Below are 15628 nucleotides of genomic sequence, written 5' to 3'. Positions count from 1 at the left end.
TACTTCCTAATTTTAGAATAACTTGACAGCAGGCAAAATAATAATGATGATGACAAATATATTTTAATCGCAATGAAAAATAAAGAAAAAAACTTTTTAAAGTTAAGTCTATCTGCAGACTACATGGAATCCCATTCGGTTGAGAGGCAGCAGCAGGACGCTTTGATACTGAATAGAGATTCGTGGTAGGCGCTGCAGCCCGTGGAGCTAAACAATCACCCTGCGCTCTAATTGGTCAGAGCTCGGTGATTGACGTCACCAGTGACAGTTTCCAACGTGAAGAAAAATGTCTTAGTGACAGCAAGCATTCACCGCGCATGCGCAGTGCCTCAGGCAACGCTTGAGAAAAATAGTTGTTATGCAAAGGTTATTGTACAATAAAACTCCAAAAAAGTTGATCCAGATACAATCGTTTTGCTTTTGTCCCAGCGAACAAAGGCTGGGCGGCTATGAAATAGTCATTTTCCCACTTTGATGATGCGATTACAAAACAGACCGCCTCGCAAGAGTATACATATTGTCACTATAAAAGTTGTAAGGATCATAAATAATGCAGTGATATCTTCATTTTGCCCTGCAACGTATGGAGGACCACTTTACGCACAAATTACGCACAGCTTTACGCACGCTAATGATCGGCGTCAGCGGAGAAAAACTTGTCAACTTAACCAAAGGAAAACTCCACGTGGGAGTTTAAAATAGTCCGGAGTACATACCATTAATATGCGCTTTGATAAATACCCATATTTACACATCCAGCCGTTTGCCCTTCAGCGCGTGCTATAGTGATGACTCCGTACTCTGCACGGTGGGATCCGTGTGTGTAGTAAGTGTGAATAGGGCGAGCTGCGGCCATTGTCCCGAGGAAAAAAATGTAATGGACGGGACCTGTTGTTATGATCCGGGGTAATTTTGCTTTAGACCCAGGACGGCAGCAGATGAGGGTCACAGGAGGTGGTGCCGTTGCAGACTTAAGTTGAAAATAAAAACGTGTGTATACTGTAAGTATCGGTTACTACAATCTTATCCTTAAGTTTTACTACAAAAGTGTAAAACGTGATCTTGGCGATAATTGTATGCTTTGATTTGAATGACAGATATTAAGAGTTGTAATGGTTAATGACAAAATCCGTGTCGTTTGAATTATCTACCATTCACTGATGGCTTTTTTTCTGTGGACTTTGTCTTTTTTTTAAATCGACTATTTAAATAAAACTTTTTTTTTTTTTTTTTAATTGTAGTAATTAAAATGTTCAGTGATGTTTGGATGTTACTGAAAACGAAATACAGTCTTCAGCAGTATTGGGTGGACATTATTCTTCAAATACAAACAAGCAGGAGTGATAATAAAACTAACTGCGTATCACAAGCACATGAGTTATTTAGAATATTTGCTAGTCCTAATAATGCGCTGGCAATTAATAGTTATGATTTTATTGCTTTTAATTGTTTCTGTTTTTGTCTTGTTTTTGCAACCAGTAATGACTTACTGAGTTACTGAACGTTTTACATTTCTGATGTTTGACTAGGACGTTTAACCGTTGAATTTGAAGGCATAAAGAAATTAGTGTGTGAGTGTGTGTGTGTGTGTGTGTGTGTGTGTGTGTGTGTGTGTGTGTGTGTGTGTGTGTGTGTGTGTGTGTGTGTGTGCGTGTGCGTGTGTGTGTGTGTGTTAAGTGACCTTAAAAAATAAGGTCACAAACTGATCACGTTGTCGTCAAATACGAAATGTGTTAATGTGCGTTATTTAACTAATCATTTATATTTTTGCGAAGGTTGCAATAGCATAATATACATGTGTTATAACTTTCGCCCCTCTCTATATCTTAACTAACTCAACTTTCTTAATAATAAGAAAATGAAGAAAAATATAACATTTGTTTTTGAAAGACTGAACGTTTCACCATAACTCTGAATATGCTGATAAGTAAGGCACTCAATCACTTGGCCGATATCACTGCATGAGAAAACAAATGTAAAAAATATACTCCTCTTGGTTATTTCTCTGAATTGACACGTCAAATCTCTGCTGACAGCGTCCCATCCAGCACGCTAGAAAGCGAGTCAATATTTTGAGACATGACGGATCCAAAAGATGTTTATTAAATGGCCTTTACGCATGGAGTTCATGAGGCTCTAGCTACAGCTGTAGCCTTCAGAGGCATCACAGCACCAGCGTAATGCAAAACTTTGAAGTGCTATTTCTGGTCCAAGTTGTGCATGCTCTCACTCTTTCAGACGAGTAAGCAGAGGAGCTGTTTAAGATCTTAAACAGCAAAAAAGCTGAATATTGCAGAGAGGTCTCAAAACTCTGCTTTGGCTCTTTAGGCTTAGTTGTTTTCACTGTAAATCCTGAACAGTTCCTGGTAGCCATTTTAAATTCTACAGTATGACTTCAACACATTGGGATAATCAAACTTAACAATTATTGCTAGTTTAATTAGGACGCATCTTATAAGCACAACAATGTCAGTATCACTGTGACGCACCGAAGTGACATAAAAAACCTGTACGTGCATTTGTGAAACAAACAAGTATTTTCATGGCACACAATTTCCAATTTAGCCTCATCTTTCTAACTGTATGACCTCTAGTCTTCTTTCTCCTCTTTTCAATGATATGCCATTCTTACCGTTTTCCACCTGTTGAAAGGTCCTTCCTTTGCAGAGCAGAGTATTAGGCTACCTTAAAAAATCGGATCAAGTTGTAGGTCTACTTGTTAAGTTGAGAACAACAAAACTTCCTCCCTTTCCTTGGTCTCCCAAGACTGCCTTGGAGAGTATGTTGTAGAAACTAGCCTAGTAGCCAAGAAGATATTTTAATGGTTCGCATGGCACGTCTGTGCATGTGGCTTTGAACTCTAGCAGCCGGAGGTTCCTGCAGAGAGCGCCGCAAATCCCACTTGATAACTTCGACAACCCACAACGTTTTACACACAGGCTATGCATCACTGGCCTGCAAAAATGAGTAAGTTGCACAAGCACAGCCAAACCGTGATGGATACATTAGGCATACTAGTGGATCCAAGCTAAATACCGGCCCATATAGTCAAGGTAACCTTTATGAACGCGGGATGCTGGTGAGTGTGATGATGTGGAAATCTAAAGCACAGATGTTCGACTGGTGTGAGTTCCAGTGGACACAGAAACTGTGTTCAGTTAAAAAAAAAGGCAGAACTACAAAACACACAGGAGTGCGCTCATGATCGAGAGTCAAACAGAAAAAATGTTCTGTGGATTCCTATCGAAGTGAAAGGGATAAGTTGATAATAACAGGCCTTCAAAGAGAGTGATGACAGTGGACAGACTTTATATCAACCTCAGGGTTTCCCGTTTGGTTTCCTAAGAAAAGACATTCAAACTCATCGTTCCATACCTGTACCTGACACATGTTATAAAGTCTACCTCTGGATGCTCAGAGGGTTGTTTACTGTCCTGTCAGTCTATACATTGGATTTATGTCATAATGTATTGTGATAGATAGATAGATAGATAGATAGATAGATAGATAGATAGATATATAGATATATAGATAGATAGATAGATAGATAGATAGATAGATAGATAGATAGATAGATAGATAGATAGATAGATGTAATATCTATCTGAATGTCTAATTGCTCCAAAACGTCACTAATTACTCCATGGTGTCCCCAGGTTAACGAAGACAATCTTACACACTTGCTTTATAGACTGTTAGTGGAGTATGTGGCTGCAAAACGTGCTTTGACTTTCTATGAGGCCAGTTGTCTTTTGTCTCTCAACTTTTGTTTTTGCTGTTATTCAGCCTTTTAACCAAATTCACAGTCAGCAATCTCACAATATCTAGGATTGATGATGCAAAGAGGCCAATAGAAGTGTGGACCCTGCACCGTGGATTGTTATTTGGTGAGTGGATGTTATTGGGGGGAATGAGGCTCCGCCAATGAGATCCCAGCTCCGGGGCCACATGACAACCCCCCTCCTCTCCCATTCATCAGGGCTGGACTGTGTTGTCTTTTCAATTCATTTATCTGCAGGAATGATTGCGACTATCAGTCTAGAGCTCACCGCCTGACTGAGGAGGTGAAAGTTGCGCCACAGGAAGATAAACCGCAAAAGACAATATTGCATGTATACATGGTTTTGCGTGTGCATCGGATGAGCGGTATAGGGGAATTCCTCTCGTCTTAAAAAGTAAACAGAAAATCGGTGGATTTGAGAGTTTGCTCAGTCGAGTGAGGTCCAAGAGATAGAGAGAGGGGGAGGAAGAATATCTGTGCGTGATTTTTTGATTTCTGCTCTCAGTCGCCTCGGCGAGTCTAGACTGAAGATGCTCTTGGACGCAGGACCGCAGTATCCCACCATAGGAGTCACTACTTTCGGCTCCTCACGGCATCACTCAACAGGCGAAGTCACAGAGAGAGAAGTGGCGTTGGGGATAAATCCGTTCGCTGATGGGATGGGCGCATTCAAAATAAACCACAGCTCCCACGATATTGGCTCCGGACAAACGGCGTTTTCCTCCCAGGCACCCGGCTACGCAGCAGCTGCCCTGGGACACCACCACCACCCGACCCACGTTGGCTCTTACTCCACGGCGGCTTTCAACTCCACCAGGGACTTTCTCTTCAGAAATCGGGGTTTCGGGGACGCCACCGGGGCTCAGCACAGTTTGTTCGCCTCCGGAAGTTTCGCAGGGCCACATGGACACTCAGATGCAGCAGGGCACCTGCTCTTCCCAGGGCTCCACGAGCAAGCAGCGAGCCATGCGTCTTCTAACGTGGTCAACAGCCAGATGCGGCTGGGCTTCTCGGGGGACATGTACGGACGGGCCGACCAGTACGGCCACGTTACGAGCCCGCGGTCCGACCACTATGCTTCAACCCAGCTGCACGGCTATGGCCCCATGAACATGAATATGGCCGCGCACCACGGAGCAGGGGCCTTCTTTCGATACATGAGGCAGCCGATAAAGCAAGAGCTCATCTGCAAGTGGGTCGAGCCGGAGCAGCTGACGAATCCCAAAAAGTCGTGCAACAAAACTTTTAGCACGATGCACGAGCTAGTGACCCATCTGACGGTGGAGCATGTGGGGGGACCAGAGCAGACCAACCACATCTGCTTCTGGGAAGAGTGCGCCAGAGAAGGAAAGCCATTCAAAGCCAAATACAAACTCGTAAATCATATCAGAGTACACACCGGAGAAAAGCCCTTTCCTTGTCCGTTCCCCGGCTGTGGCAAAGTATTTGCCCGATCGGAAAATCTAAAAATTCACAAAAGGACTCACACTGGTAAGATCCGCACAGATTGGCCGCTTTTCACTGCCAAATCCATGCTGACAATAACCCATCCAAAATATGCATGCGATCTGGGTTATTATTTATTAGACAGCTGGAGTCAGCTCACTGGTATGCGATACAGTTGTCAACAGAAAATATTTCATAGGCCTTTTTATTTTGTGTGAAAAGTGTTATTTGTTATACAGACTTAAATGGAATTTAATTGAATTATTCATAAACTAAGTGGATTAAATCAAATTAATTTGCAGCTTAAATCAGTAAGTATGTGAAGGACAAGAGAGCCAAATTGAAAGTACAAAAGGCTGCTTTAAAAAATAAATCGCAATTATTAAGTATCTATTTCTACAGGAACCTTTCAACACACAATGTATTATATACAGCATGAATTTTAAAGTCTTCCCAGTGTTAAAAAAATCTTGTTATTTTGTCTTTATTTAGGTGAGAAGCCTTTTAAGTGTGAGTTTGAAGGCTGCGACAGGCGATTTGCAAACAGCAGTGACCGCAAGAAACACATGCACGTCCATACGTCGGACAAGCCCTATCTCTGCAAAATGTGCGACAAGTCCTACACACACCCCAGCTCCCTCCGAAAACACATGAAGGTAACCGAAAAACCCCGTTGGTTTTATTCTATTTTCTTCAGTGTTCAATTGTTTTTTTTAATATTATAAAATGTGATGTTTAAAATATAAACTGCTTTTTTCCCCTTACTGGTCTAGATTGGAAATGTGGATAAAATGACTTGTGCTTTAAACTAGTATAAGGGGAGGTTCAATCTTTTTTTCCCCATGTTCTTATGAAAATAGAGAAGCTAATTTGTTTTGACACTTTTCTTTCTTTTCTTTCAACCGACAAATCAGATTAAGATCTTAATGAGAAAATGTTTTGTGTACACACTGTTTTAGAATTTTGCACATATCCCAAACAGCCAAATTAGGAGTTTTAATTCGTGTCTAATGGATTTCTTACGCTTTGCATTTCCACAACACAACACACACAGAGCCAAACAGCACGCGCAGAATGATTGTTTTTTCATATGTCATATTTCTGTCTCCTTTGTTGAAGGTCCACGAATCCACTAATCCAGCATCGCAGCCATCTCCAGCGGCCAGTTCAGGGTACGAGTCGTCCACACCTCCAACCATAGTATCACCGTCTACAGAGAACCAGAGCAGCAGCTCCATATCACCAGCAGCCTCAGCAGTACACCACACAACCAGCCACAGCACGCTGTCGTCAAATTTCAATGAATGGTACGTGTAAATATTTTTGGGGAGGAAAAAAAAGAGAGAGAGAGAGAAAAGAAAGACTGCAGAATTAAAAACTGCTTGGAATCAAAAGACTTTATCAAGTCAGCCAGTGAGACATGGACTGAGAAAACACGGGAGGCCCAAACGATCAATTAAAGACTGTCTTTAATGTCAATGAAAGAGAATGCATGGACAAAAGGAGGCAAGGACTGCCACCAAGTTAAACTTTTTTTCCTTTCCCCCTCGGTATTTCTTTGAGTCCTTATTTTTACTGAGAGACTGCTCAGAAGAGATCTCAAAAAGCATGCTATCTCCGGGTAGAGGCCTGAATTTTTTTGTACATAAAGGATTTCACCCAAGTTGGAAAAAAAATGTAATATTGTATTTTGTAAATAGTTCTATCACAGTTTAAGGGAATTTGTGAAAATGTGGTCCCTAGATATATGGAAAAATGAGATGGTTTTAAGAATATTGCGATGAATAGACTTCATTGAAAAGAATGTTATAGTTGTGTACCAAATGTGAATTATTCAGTATTACTACAGTCTACACGTCGACCTAACCGACTCTTAGTATTAATGTGCTTTTGTAGCCTATTCAGTGCAACATTTTCGTCCAAGGTCCAGTTTGAGTAGCACAGTATCATTGTTGTTATTTAATGTCATGTCGATAAATCGTGTAGTGAAAGCCTGAAATTCCGTGTCAATCTGTTTATGTACGTGATAAATATAAAAATCTCTGTCAATTGCTTTGTCTGAAAGGAAGTATTATTACATGTAAGTAGCTCAATTTTCCATATTTATCCGCATGTAAAGGACCGGTAACATGTTAGAAATGATCGGTATTTATGGAGAAATGCGCTCGTATGTAAAATTTAGTTTACAAAAAAATGTTTGGATACATTTCGTACTATATTAAAGGATTAAAAAATACAATAATGCAATGCGTTGGGGGTTATTGGTTTTATTAGCGTTTGAGGTGGATCTCAACATGGGTGCTGTGTGAAACTAATGGGTTCTTTTCAGAAAGGGTGCATGAAAATTATTCAGAGTTTTACCAAAACCGACTTTTTACAACCACAGTCATGCACATTAGAGTCGATTGAGGAATTATTGCATGTGTACTTGCACAAATAATGTTAACTGTTTACTGTGTGTGTGCTCGCATGTGTTTTGGATTGGGACATTGTGTGTGTGTGTGTGTGTGTGTGTGTGTGTGTGTGTGTGTGTGTGTGTGTGTGTGTGTGTGTGTGTGTGTGTGTGTGTGTGTGTGTGTGTGTGTGTGTGTGTGTGGCAGCAGCTCATTTCAAGCTTAAGGTTGCATCGTGTTTTTAAACGCACTGTCACAACTTTTCTGACAGTCAATAACAAGTAAATTCACCCCCCCTCTCCATGTTCCACCCCCCCAACCGCCCCACTCCCCTCCTCCCTCTGCATCTTCTGTTTATCCAAAATTAACATCCAACACTTTGCCCTCCAGTAATGTGCAAATTAAATCGATTAATCACGGCGGTTGTTCCTCTGTAAACCGGAATAGTTTACGTTACTTAATTGTTCGGGAATCCAATTTTCAAAATCTAATTTATTTCCTTCTTTGCGTTGGTCGGATTTCATAGATTTAGTGAGAACTGAGGAGTCAGTGTGGCCCCTCATTGTTCCTGGCTGCAGCTTGCTTGACCGCCCCATTAGGCAGAGATCACATCAGCAGCCGCCAGTGATCATGGTTAACACTGCCAGTGTGCACGGAGCCACGATCTGTCAGTCTGCAGCTTTGTCAAAACTGCTCCACACACACCCGGAAACAACCAAATAGCAATTTTAGTATTTAAAAAAAAAAAAAAAAAAAAAAAAGTGCACGCAGCAGCACAGAAGGTGTGTGTGCGCGTGCGTGCATGCGCGATCCCCTTGTATATCAGCAAAAAAAAAAACACCCACGACTCCCTCCATCTTAGATTATTTGTTGAAATGTATTGAAATGTATTCATATTTTCTTTTCACGGACTATTACATTTGGAGATAAATGAGGGATGGTAATAAAATGACTTTTTCGACTCTATTTAACACTATCTATCTGAGGTTCCAGTGCTGATGCTCAAACTGACGCACTGCTCGCTATACTGAGAGACGCACTCCACTGCCGTGCGCATTTCGTCTTTAGACAGTCACTTTGCAGCTTTATAGAAAAATCTTCACATGTAACTGGAAATATAAATAGTTTAAAGTGGTTGCGTTAAAACCAGCTCATGTGGTTGCCAGGCAGGCGGGATTTTGAACACATGCACCACATTTAAATCCCAGATTGACAAATGCAGACATGGAGAAAAATGTGAAATTATTTTAGTAATAATGAAAAACACTGCCCTGGAATATATATCAGAGATTTGTGTGGATTGATGGTTATTTACCTCATTATGGCCACAGACTTGAGTTCATCCCCCTCCTTTTTATTTCTCACGACCTCACTGCACGTTTTTTTTTTTCTGAAGGCAAAAACTACAGCCTTTCACGCTGCGCCTTTAACGTGCCAATACGACTGAATGCAAAGCATGAGCTTCGACTATGCTGTTTAATTTCCACTTCATGCTTCTGTCGTATTACTTTACACTGAACCGCGGTGTCGAAAATAAAATGCTCGTAAAAAGAGGAGTCGACGACAGGCTGCAGCGCGCCTCCTATCAGGCTTCCTATAGAGCTGATGGTGATTCTAGATCAAATAGGAGCGCGGGAAAAACAACAACATCCACTTTAAATGTATTTACGCTCAAGTCTGGAAATGACAAACACTCAGATATCAGGAAAGCGCAGGCGCCAGCATCATGAATATTTATTACCAGCACTTGTGGCCAGTAAACCGAGCCTGACGTTTGTGTTACCAAGGTAGACACTCTGCAGTTTATCTGAGCATCAAATATCAGACAGAATCACGCTTCAGATTTCCCCTTCATGTTGTTTTTACACATATAAAACTCAGAATAGTTTTTCCCTCTCCCTGCAAACAATATGTGTGTTCAGTAAATGGATGCAACCTTTACTATTATGAAAAAAATACAATGCTTGCTACATTCTGTGAATTCTGGTTAATATTCACGACTTTATCGGGCTTTTAAAAAAAAAAAAAAAGCTCTTGTATTTAAATATTATATGTGTGCACATGAATGTAACTTTTTGGAGTGTTTTTTTAATTCTTCACTAAAGCACTTATAGCCACTTAGTAAAAATGATTCATATATTATGCATATATATATTTACATATATATGTGTGTGTGTGTGTGTGTGTGTGTATATATATATAACCCGTAATCTGTGCCCCTTGATGGATTAGGTGCCATGCTTTTGCCAGCACTCTGATCTGCATGCCCAGCTGCCGCCACTCGTGAACTAAATCGATAAGTTAAACATTTGCATTGAGGTTTAAATATTAGGTTCCCAGCGAAATGATCCTGTGCGAAGAAAAAGACAGAAAGACATGTGATATCAATTTTTTTTAAACAGCTACTAAGTTTTTTTTTTAAACTTAAGAGTCATGAAATACCTCGCAAAAATGGATTCCTACAGTCTCCATCTGCTGAGCTTAAGAGTCCTAATACAAAAAGGTCAAATTCAAGTCAAGGCCACTTTAGTTTATTGGCATGCAGACATTTCAAAACGCCTCCAAGAAACCCTGTCGTATTTTCAGCCATAAAACGATTTCATTGCCAGGCTCTGGGTAATGGAGCACTCCATCCCACAGTGAACCAAGTTTGCATACAAGTTACAACGATAATCCACATTTTATTATTTTTTAACCGAAAATTATTTAATAATCTTCATGCACATTGATTGGACGGAATGCAGAACTCAGGTTGGCTGTTTCGTACTTTTAAAGTTTGTTTTGAAATGCTACTTTAAAAAAAAATAAATACGTGTAACTCATTTTTTATGCATGAATCTCATCATGATATGTTTTAATTTTCATGGCTTCAAACTGTGTTGTGTTTACATGTAATCGTCATATTATCCTCCAAACTCACAAATTCGGATTTAAGACGCCTTGTTTAAGATTTTCCACCTTTCTTGAAATCTGTGTAATTTGCAAACAATTAGTCTGACATGTTTGAGTTGGCCACATGGCTCCAACTTGTGTAATCCACTAGGACTGAAGCTGCACATGGAGCAACTTGCTGTTTTTTTTTTTATCTTATCCATCTTCAGAAATGTCGTGTCAAACTATTGTGAGACGTATAAAAAGACAAAACACGAATCCTCTCTTTATATGTTTTTTTCATCACTGTGTAGTCTAAGTGGCGTTTGGCTGCTTTATGATAATCCAGACTGGAGCTCATGTAGTTCACAGCTCTTTTTGTTTAACTACATCACTGATTGGGACATTAATCTCCGCTTTGCCACCACAGTGCCGGGGTTGGAGAGGGTTCGTTATAGTGAAACATAGGCTCACGGTGACCCCCGTTGCATCAGTTGTGGTCTCTGACATGCTATTAAGTTTAGAGCATGCAGGAGATTTGTGGAGGCGCTGACACGGTGTTTGACGTGCTGCTAAATGAGGCCACTCCAATTAGCTCTTTGCGACAGGGTGAGACTGCTGCACACCTCTGCAAAAATATGCCCTGTCTGATCCCTATTTATTCAGAGAAAAAGTCGACTGATCGTGCAGCGACAACATAGTCGCACCTGAGCCGGCCACATTATAGCCTGCTATTCGCTTAGTTACTGTGTTGTGATGGTGGTGACGTGCCTTGCTCAATGGCAACAGTGCGGGAGTTGCTTAGTGTGCCAAATCCAGGAAGTGGAACCGGCAATCCTCCTGATTTAACCCCTTTGCGACCATCATCCAATGAACCCAATTCGTTAAAGGGCCAATCTGTGTGTTTTTTTCTCTCAACTATTTATTCACATACCCCTGCAGTATCTTGAATTTGACTTACTGATGAAATACATTTCCCCCAAAATATGAACTATAGACTGACATTCCTAATTTTTTCAGAAACATTGGAAAACAGCAGTAGAAACAAAATGAGTGACTGTTAGTGTAGTTGTTTTAGCATTATGTTGGACTTCATGGCAGTTTTCAGTCCTGTATTTCTACTGTTGATGTACCTCTACCCTTTTGTTTACATCAGGACCCTGTGAGTGAGGCAGATTTTTTTTTAAAAGCATAAACCAAAGCTAATTTAATAAATGCATCAGCCTGACTGACTTCATGTAGTTTTTTTTTCTTTTTTCTTTTTCTTAAAGCCATGCATATGGTGCGTTAATGTACTGTTCGATGGCGAGGTCTTCTCGCTTGCAGAGCAGCTTGTCGACATCTGTTTGTCTGATGACTCTGATAATGACTTTGTTATTTTGCAATGGGGATGTCCAGCCAAAGATCATCACTGGCAGATTTCTACTGATCCACATCACAGTGCTTTTGTGCATCATGAAGTGGCCTGGAGGAAAACACACGGTTGCAACCACATGAAGTTTAAGGTTTTCATTGTTCTTAGTGACATTACGCCTGATACAAACAGATGTTGGGTTTTCATCTTGTTGCATGCCCTTTTGTATTCTTTTGCATTTAGCATCATGTCCCAACTAACTAAATTGGTTGCAGACTAAAATTATTTTTTACAATTTGAACAAGTCCCGTCGTTACTGTATTCTGCAAAACAAATTAGTTTCTGATCAGAACTTTTTCTAAAATTCAACCTACATTATCAGATTTCTTTTGCTTTCTAATATGAGATTTTTTTCTTTCAATTCATTAGCCTATGCTTGTGATGAGTTACGAGTTTACGATTTACAGCACTTGAAAGTCTTGAAAGTCTCAATGCAGCTAAAAAGTAAAAACGGCTGGAGTTGCAAATCAAAGTCATAAAGTGTGACAAAAACATAAAAATGAAATTCTTTAACTTGATCCAGAGTTAACCTACATCAGTGATTTAATATCGCAGCGACGAGTCGAGCAGCATTTGTACATATTTAAAAAAGAAAACTGTAAGAAAATCTACCGAAACTCACTAGTCTCTGCACAAACACTTATCTTTAGGTTGCCTAAAATTCATAGTTGTTTTCCTGTTGAGCTGCTGCTCAAAACTTTCAAATATTTTTCAGAGACAAGGGACAATAAATACAGGTTGTTTTGCTTGCCTGTTGTTTCAAATGAACATATTTTAAATAGCAATGGATTACATTTTTGCTCTTTCCTCATGAGTAAATCCTTTCAGAAAAAACAAAACATGTGCAACGAAACAAGCTGGAATCATAATTCCCCATGTTAACTGGCTCGTGCATGCACAATTGCAGCCATTTTCCATGCTATGTAAATACCCACTTTTTTTTCCCCCTGCAAGCATTTGGCACTTTTGTAATTGTTCTGGCTCACTGTTGTTCAGTTTGATTCTGATAATGGAGGCACATCCATCATTAGAGTCCGGTGCACGCTTTGTCCGTGTGTGTCGTGAGAGTGTGTGCATCTGTAGATATTTTCTATTGCTTATTATTGAAGCGTTTCTGACATCAAGCCTGTGTCATCATGCCCAAACTCTATTCATGAAGTAAAATGTTATGATTTAAAGGAAACATGTAGGTAGAAAGAAACATGTCGTCTCATTGCACATTTTCACTGACCTTATCAAAGACTTTCAAGCCATTCTGATACAATGTAGTAAGCATACAGTACAGCAGGTATCAACAACACATTTTAACAAGAGAAGCGAATCAGCAGCAGCCTGTTGAAAACTACAGACTAATGCAACGCTTCAGTCACACCTGACACATTCCTCCTCTCTGCAGTGTATTCAGTTATAATTACACCAGCATCACAGAAAAAGAGTGATTAAAAGTAAAAACTGGCAAACAAAATGTGGTACGTGGTAAGGTATCATCATACCAGTGCGCTTGGCATGGGATATTTTTTCACCAGCTGCATCAGCAGGACACAGGTGGAAATGCAACTTGACTGGTGATGAGAGCCAAGAAAGACCTGGAAGCTGAATGTGTCTGTGGGTCTGTCTGTGCACGTGGGTGGTTCAGTGTGTGTGTTTGTATGACTGTGCACTAAGTGTTGAACTCAGGCAAAGGATATTAGCTATCTAATGTTGCCAGAGGATGGATCTGGGAGTCTACATGTACATTATATGTGAAGGAATATGAGTCATTATGGTGAATATTGGCAACATGCAATGAAAAATATGATCAAATGAAACAAAAATTAAGTAAACTTAAATAGAAGCTGCAAAAAACTTCAATTGGTGCAACTGTATGTCAGCATTAGCTATGCAGTTCTGTCAAAGTGAAATATTGTTCATTATTTAATTATACACTCAAATGCTATATGCAAAATGTTGTACTTAATAAAAGATGATAAATTATGATCAGCTAAGTGAGATGTACCGAATCCTACACAACAAATCCCTGATGTATAACACATGGTTCAACCTGTGTGTAGCAGCTGGCTCCTGTAAGTATCTCACCGTTTTTATGTCAGTGACTCTGATACTCCTTCATATCAGAGTTAACTGAGGGATACGATGTGGATTAGGTGAGAATAGATGAAACTCTGCGATGTAACAGGGTCACGTCGCTTCCAGAAGCCGCAGTGACCTCTGTGATCCTTTGACAGGGATGTGAAGAAACCGTGTGAAAGCACCTTTTCCAACAATATTAAATATGTACCAGCAGCTCTGAGCCCAAAACTCATTCAGTTACTTATCAACATGTAGAGTAAAATAAACAAACTGTGAAAATTCTTTAACATGGGAAAAAGTAAACTGAACATTAGAAGATCAGTAAAAGATGGGTTGTGCTCCAAAACAGGATCCTCACTCTTCCAGAAGAATCCTCACAGATTAAGTCAATATTTCATTATTAAAGCCTTTTGCATTGGGTTGGTTTTGCAATTATGGCTCAGAAAAAAATGGTTTGAGGTTGAATTAAAGGGTCATTTTGTAAAACGTCAAAAATAATTAATAAAAACAGAGCCCAGTTAAATAATCAGTTGCAAATCTTGATTGTTTTATGTGTTCTTACATTTTGACAACCCAAGCTATGAGGGATCATTTTGTATCAGATCAATTAGGTAAATATGTTGGCAAGCGAGAAATCCATCCATCTATTCTACTCAGTGACCAACCGTTTGACGGTTGCAACTGTGCTAAGTCAATTTGTTTGCTAATAATAATTTCAAAAATGAAATGCCATGCGTTTCCTACATTATAAGCTGTGTATGTCCCATTAATTCCAATTGCCGGTTGCTCACTCATGGCTTGATTGATAATGATTGGCCCAAATTTGCCTGGTCCAGGTGTTTGCCGTTTATTATTTTTCTGCCACCTTCAATTAATCACTAATTGGTGTTTCCACCTGCAAGGGGAAACTGTGGCCAAAGCTTCACTGTGCCACTTATCGCAGAAAATGTAAAAAAAAAAAAAAAAAAAGTTGTTATTAAAATGCCAAGATTTGAATGTTTGTTTCATGAACAAATACATATCCTAAACTAAAATACATTTTCTAGACTGCATTGAAGCAGCACCTGTATTTGTCGTGTCATTGTTGCTTGCACAGCGTGACAGTCTGTGTTCGGGGATTTTAAAATGAATGACAACAACAAATGATGAGGGCCTATTTCAATGCTTCCCATGTCAGGGGATTATGTCTTGTGTTGAGGTGAGGTCATTGTGTGGGAGGGGATGTGACATGATATGTGATGTCTACATATGGAAACACTTCATTGACTGTGACTGAATAATGTTGCATTAATAAAGACTTGTATCAGAGAATGTGTTGCAGAGTAAGAAGGTATTGGGCTTTTTGTTTATGATGAATCATGTGTTTTATGGGTTTCACTGGAATATCATTTATATGTCACAAAAAATAATCTTGATTATTAATGATTGTAAGATGTTTATATGACATTGTTACTTGTAGTGCTGAAGCAATCTATGTAGATGTTAGTCTGATAAAAAAAAAAGAAAAAGAAAGAAAAATCAGTGTGTTTGAAAGGGCAAATAAAATGTTAGCTCTCACAAAAGGTCAAGTCTATCCAGAAGATCGAGTTCGGAAAAACAGCAAGGCTTTACTGACTCATAACATCTAAACTTGGCAAAAAAAAATTATAGGAA

At 39.7% G+C, this 15628-nt stretch overlaps 1 protein-coding gene across 1 annotated transcript; it reads left to right on the top strand.

Moving 5' to 3' along the window:
• The first annotated feature begins 4252 nt into the window (after positions 1-4252).
• zic1 (zic family member 1 (odd-paired homolog, Drosophila)) lies at positions 4253-6544 on the top strand. The gene is made up of 3 exons (XM_062441596.1): positions 4253-5272; positions 5720-5883; positions 6347-6544. Exons 1-3 carry the CDS (start codon positions 4312-4314, stop codon positions 6542-6544), a joined length of 1323 nt encoding a protein of 440 aa, XP_062297580.1. The 5' UTR covers positions 4253-4311.
• The last annotated feature ends 9084 nt before the right edge of the window (positions 6545-15628 follow it).

This window comes from Scomber scombrus, chromosome 20, assembly GCF_963691925.1.
Source record: "Scomber scombrus chromosome 20, fScoSco1.1, whole genome shotgun sequence".
Lineage (NCBI taxonomy): Eukaryota > Metazoa > Chordata > Actinopteri > Scombriformes > Scombridae > Scomber > Scomber scombrus.
Note: the sequence above shows the minus strand (reverse complement) of the source record. Positions and strands in the feature narration are given on the sequence as shown.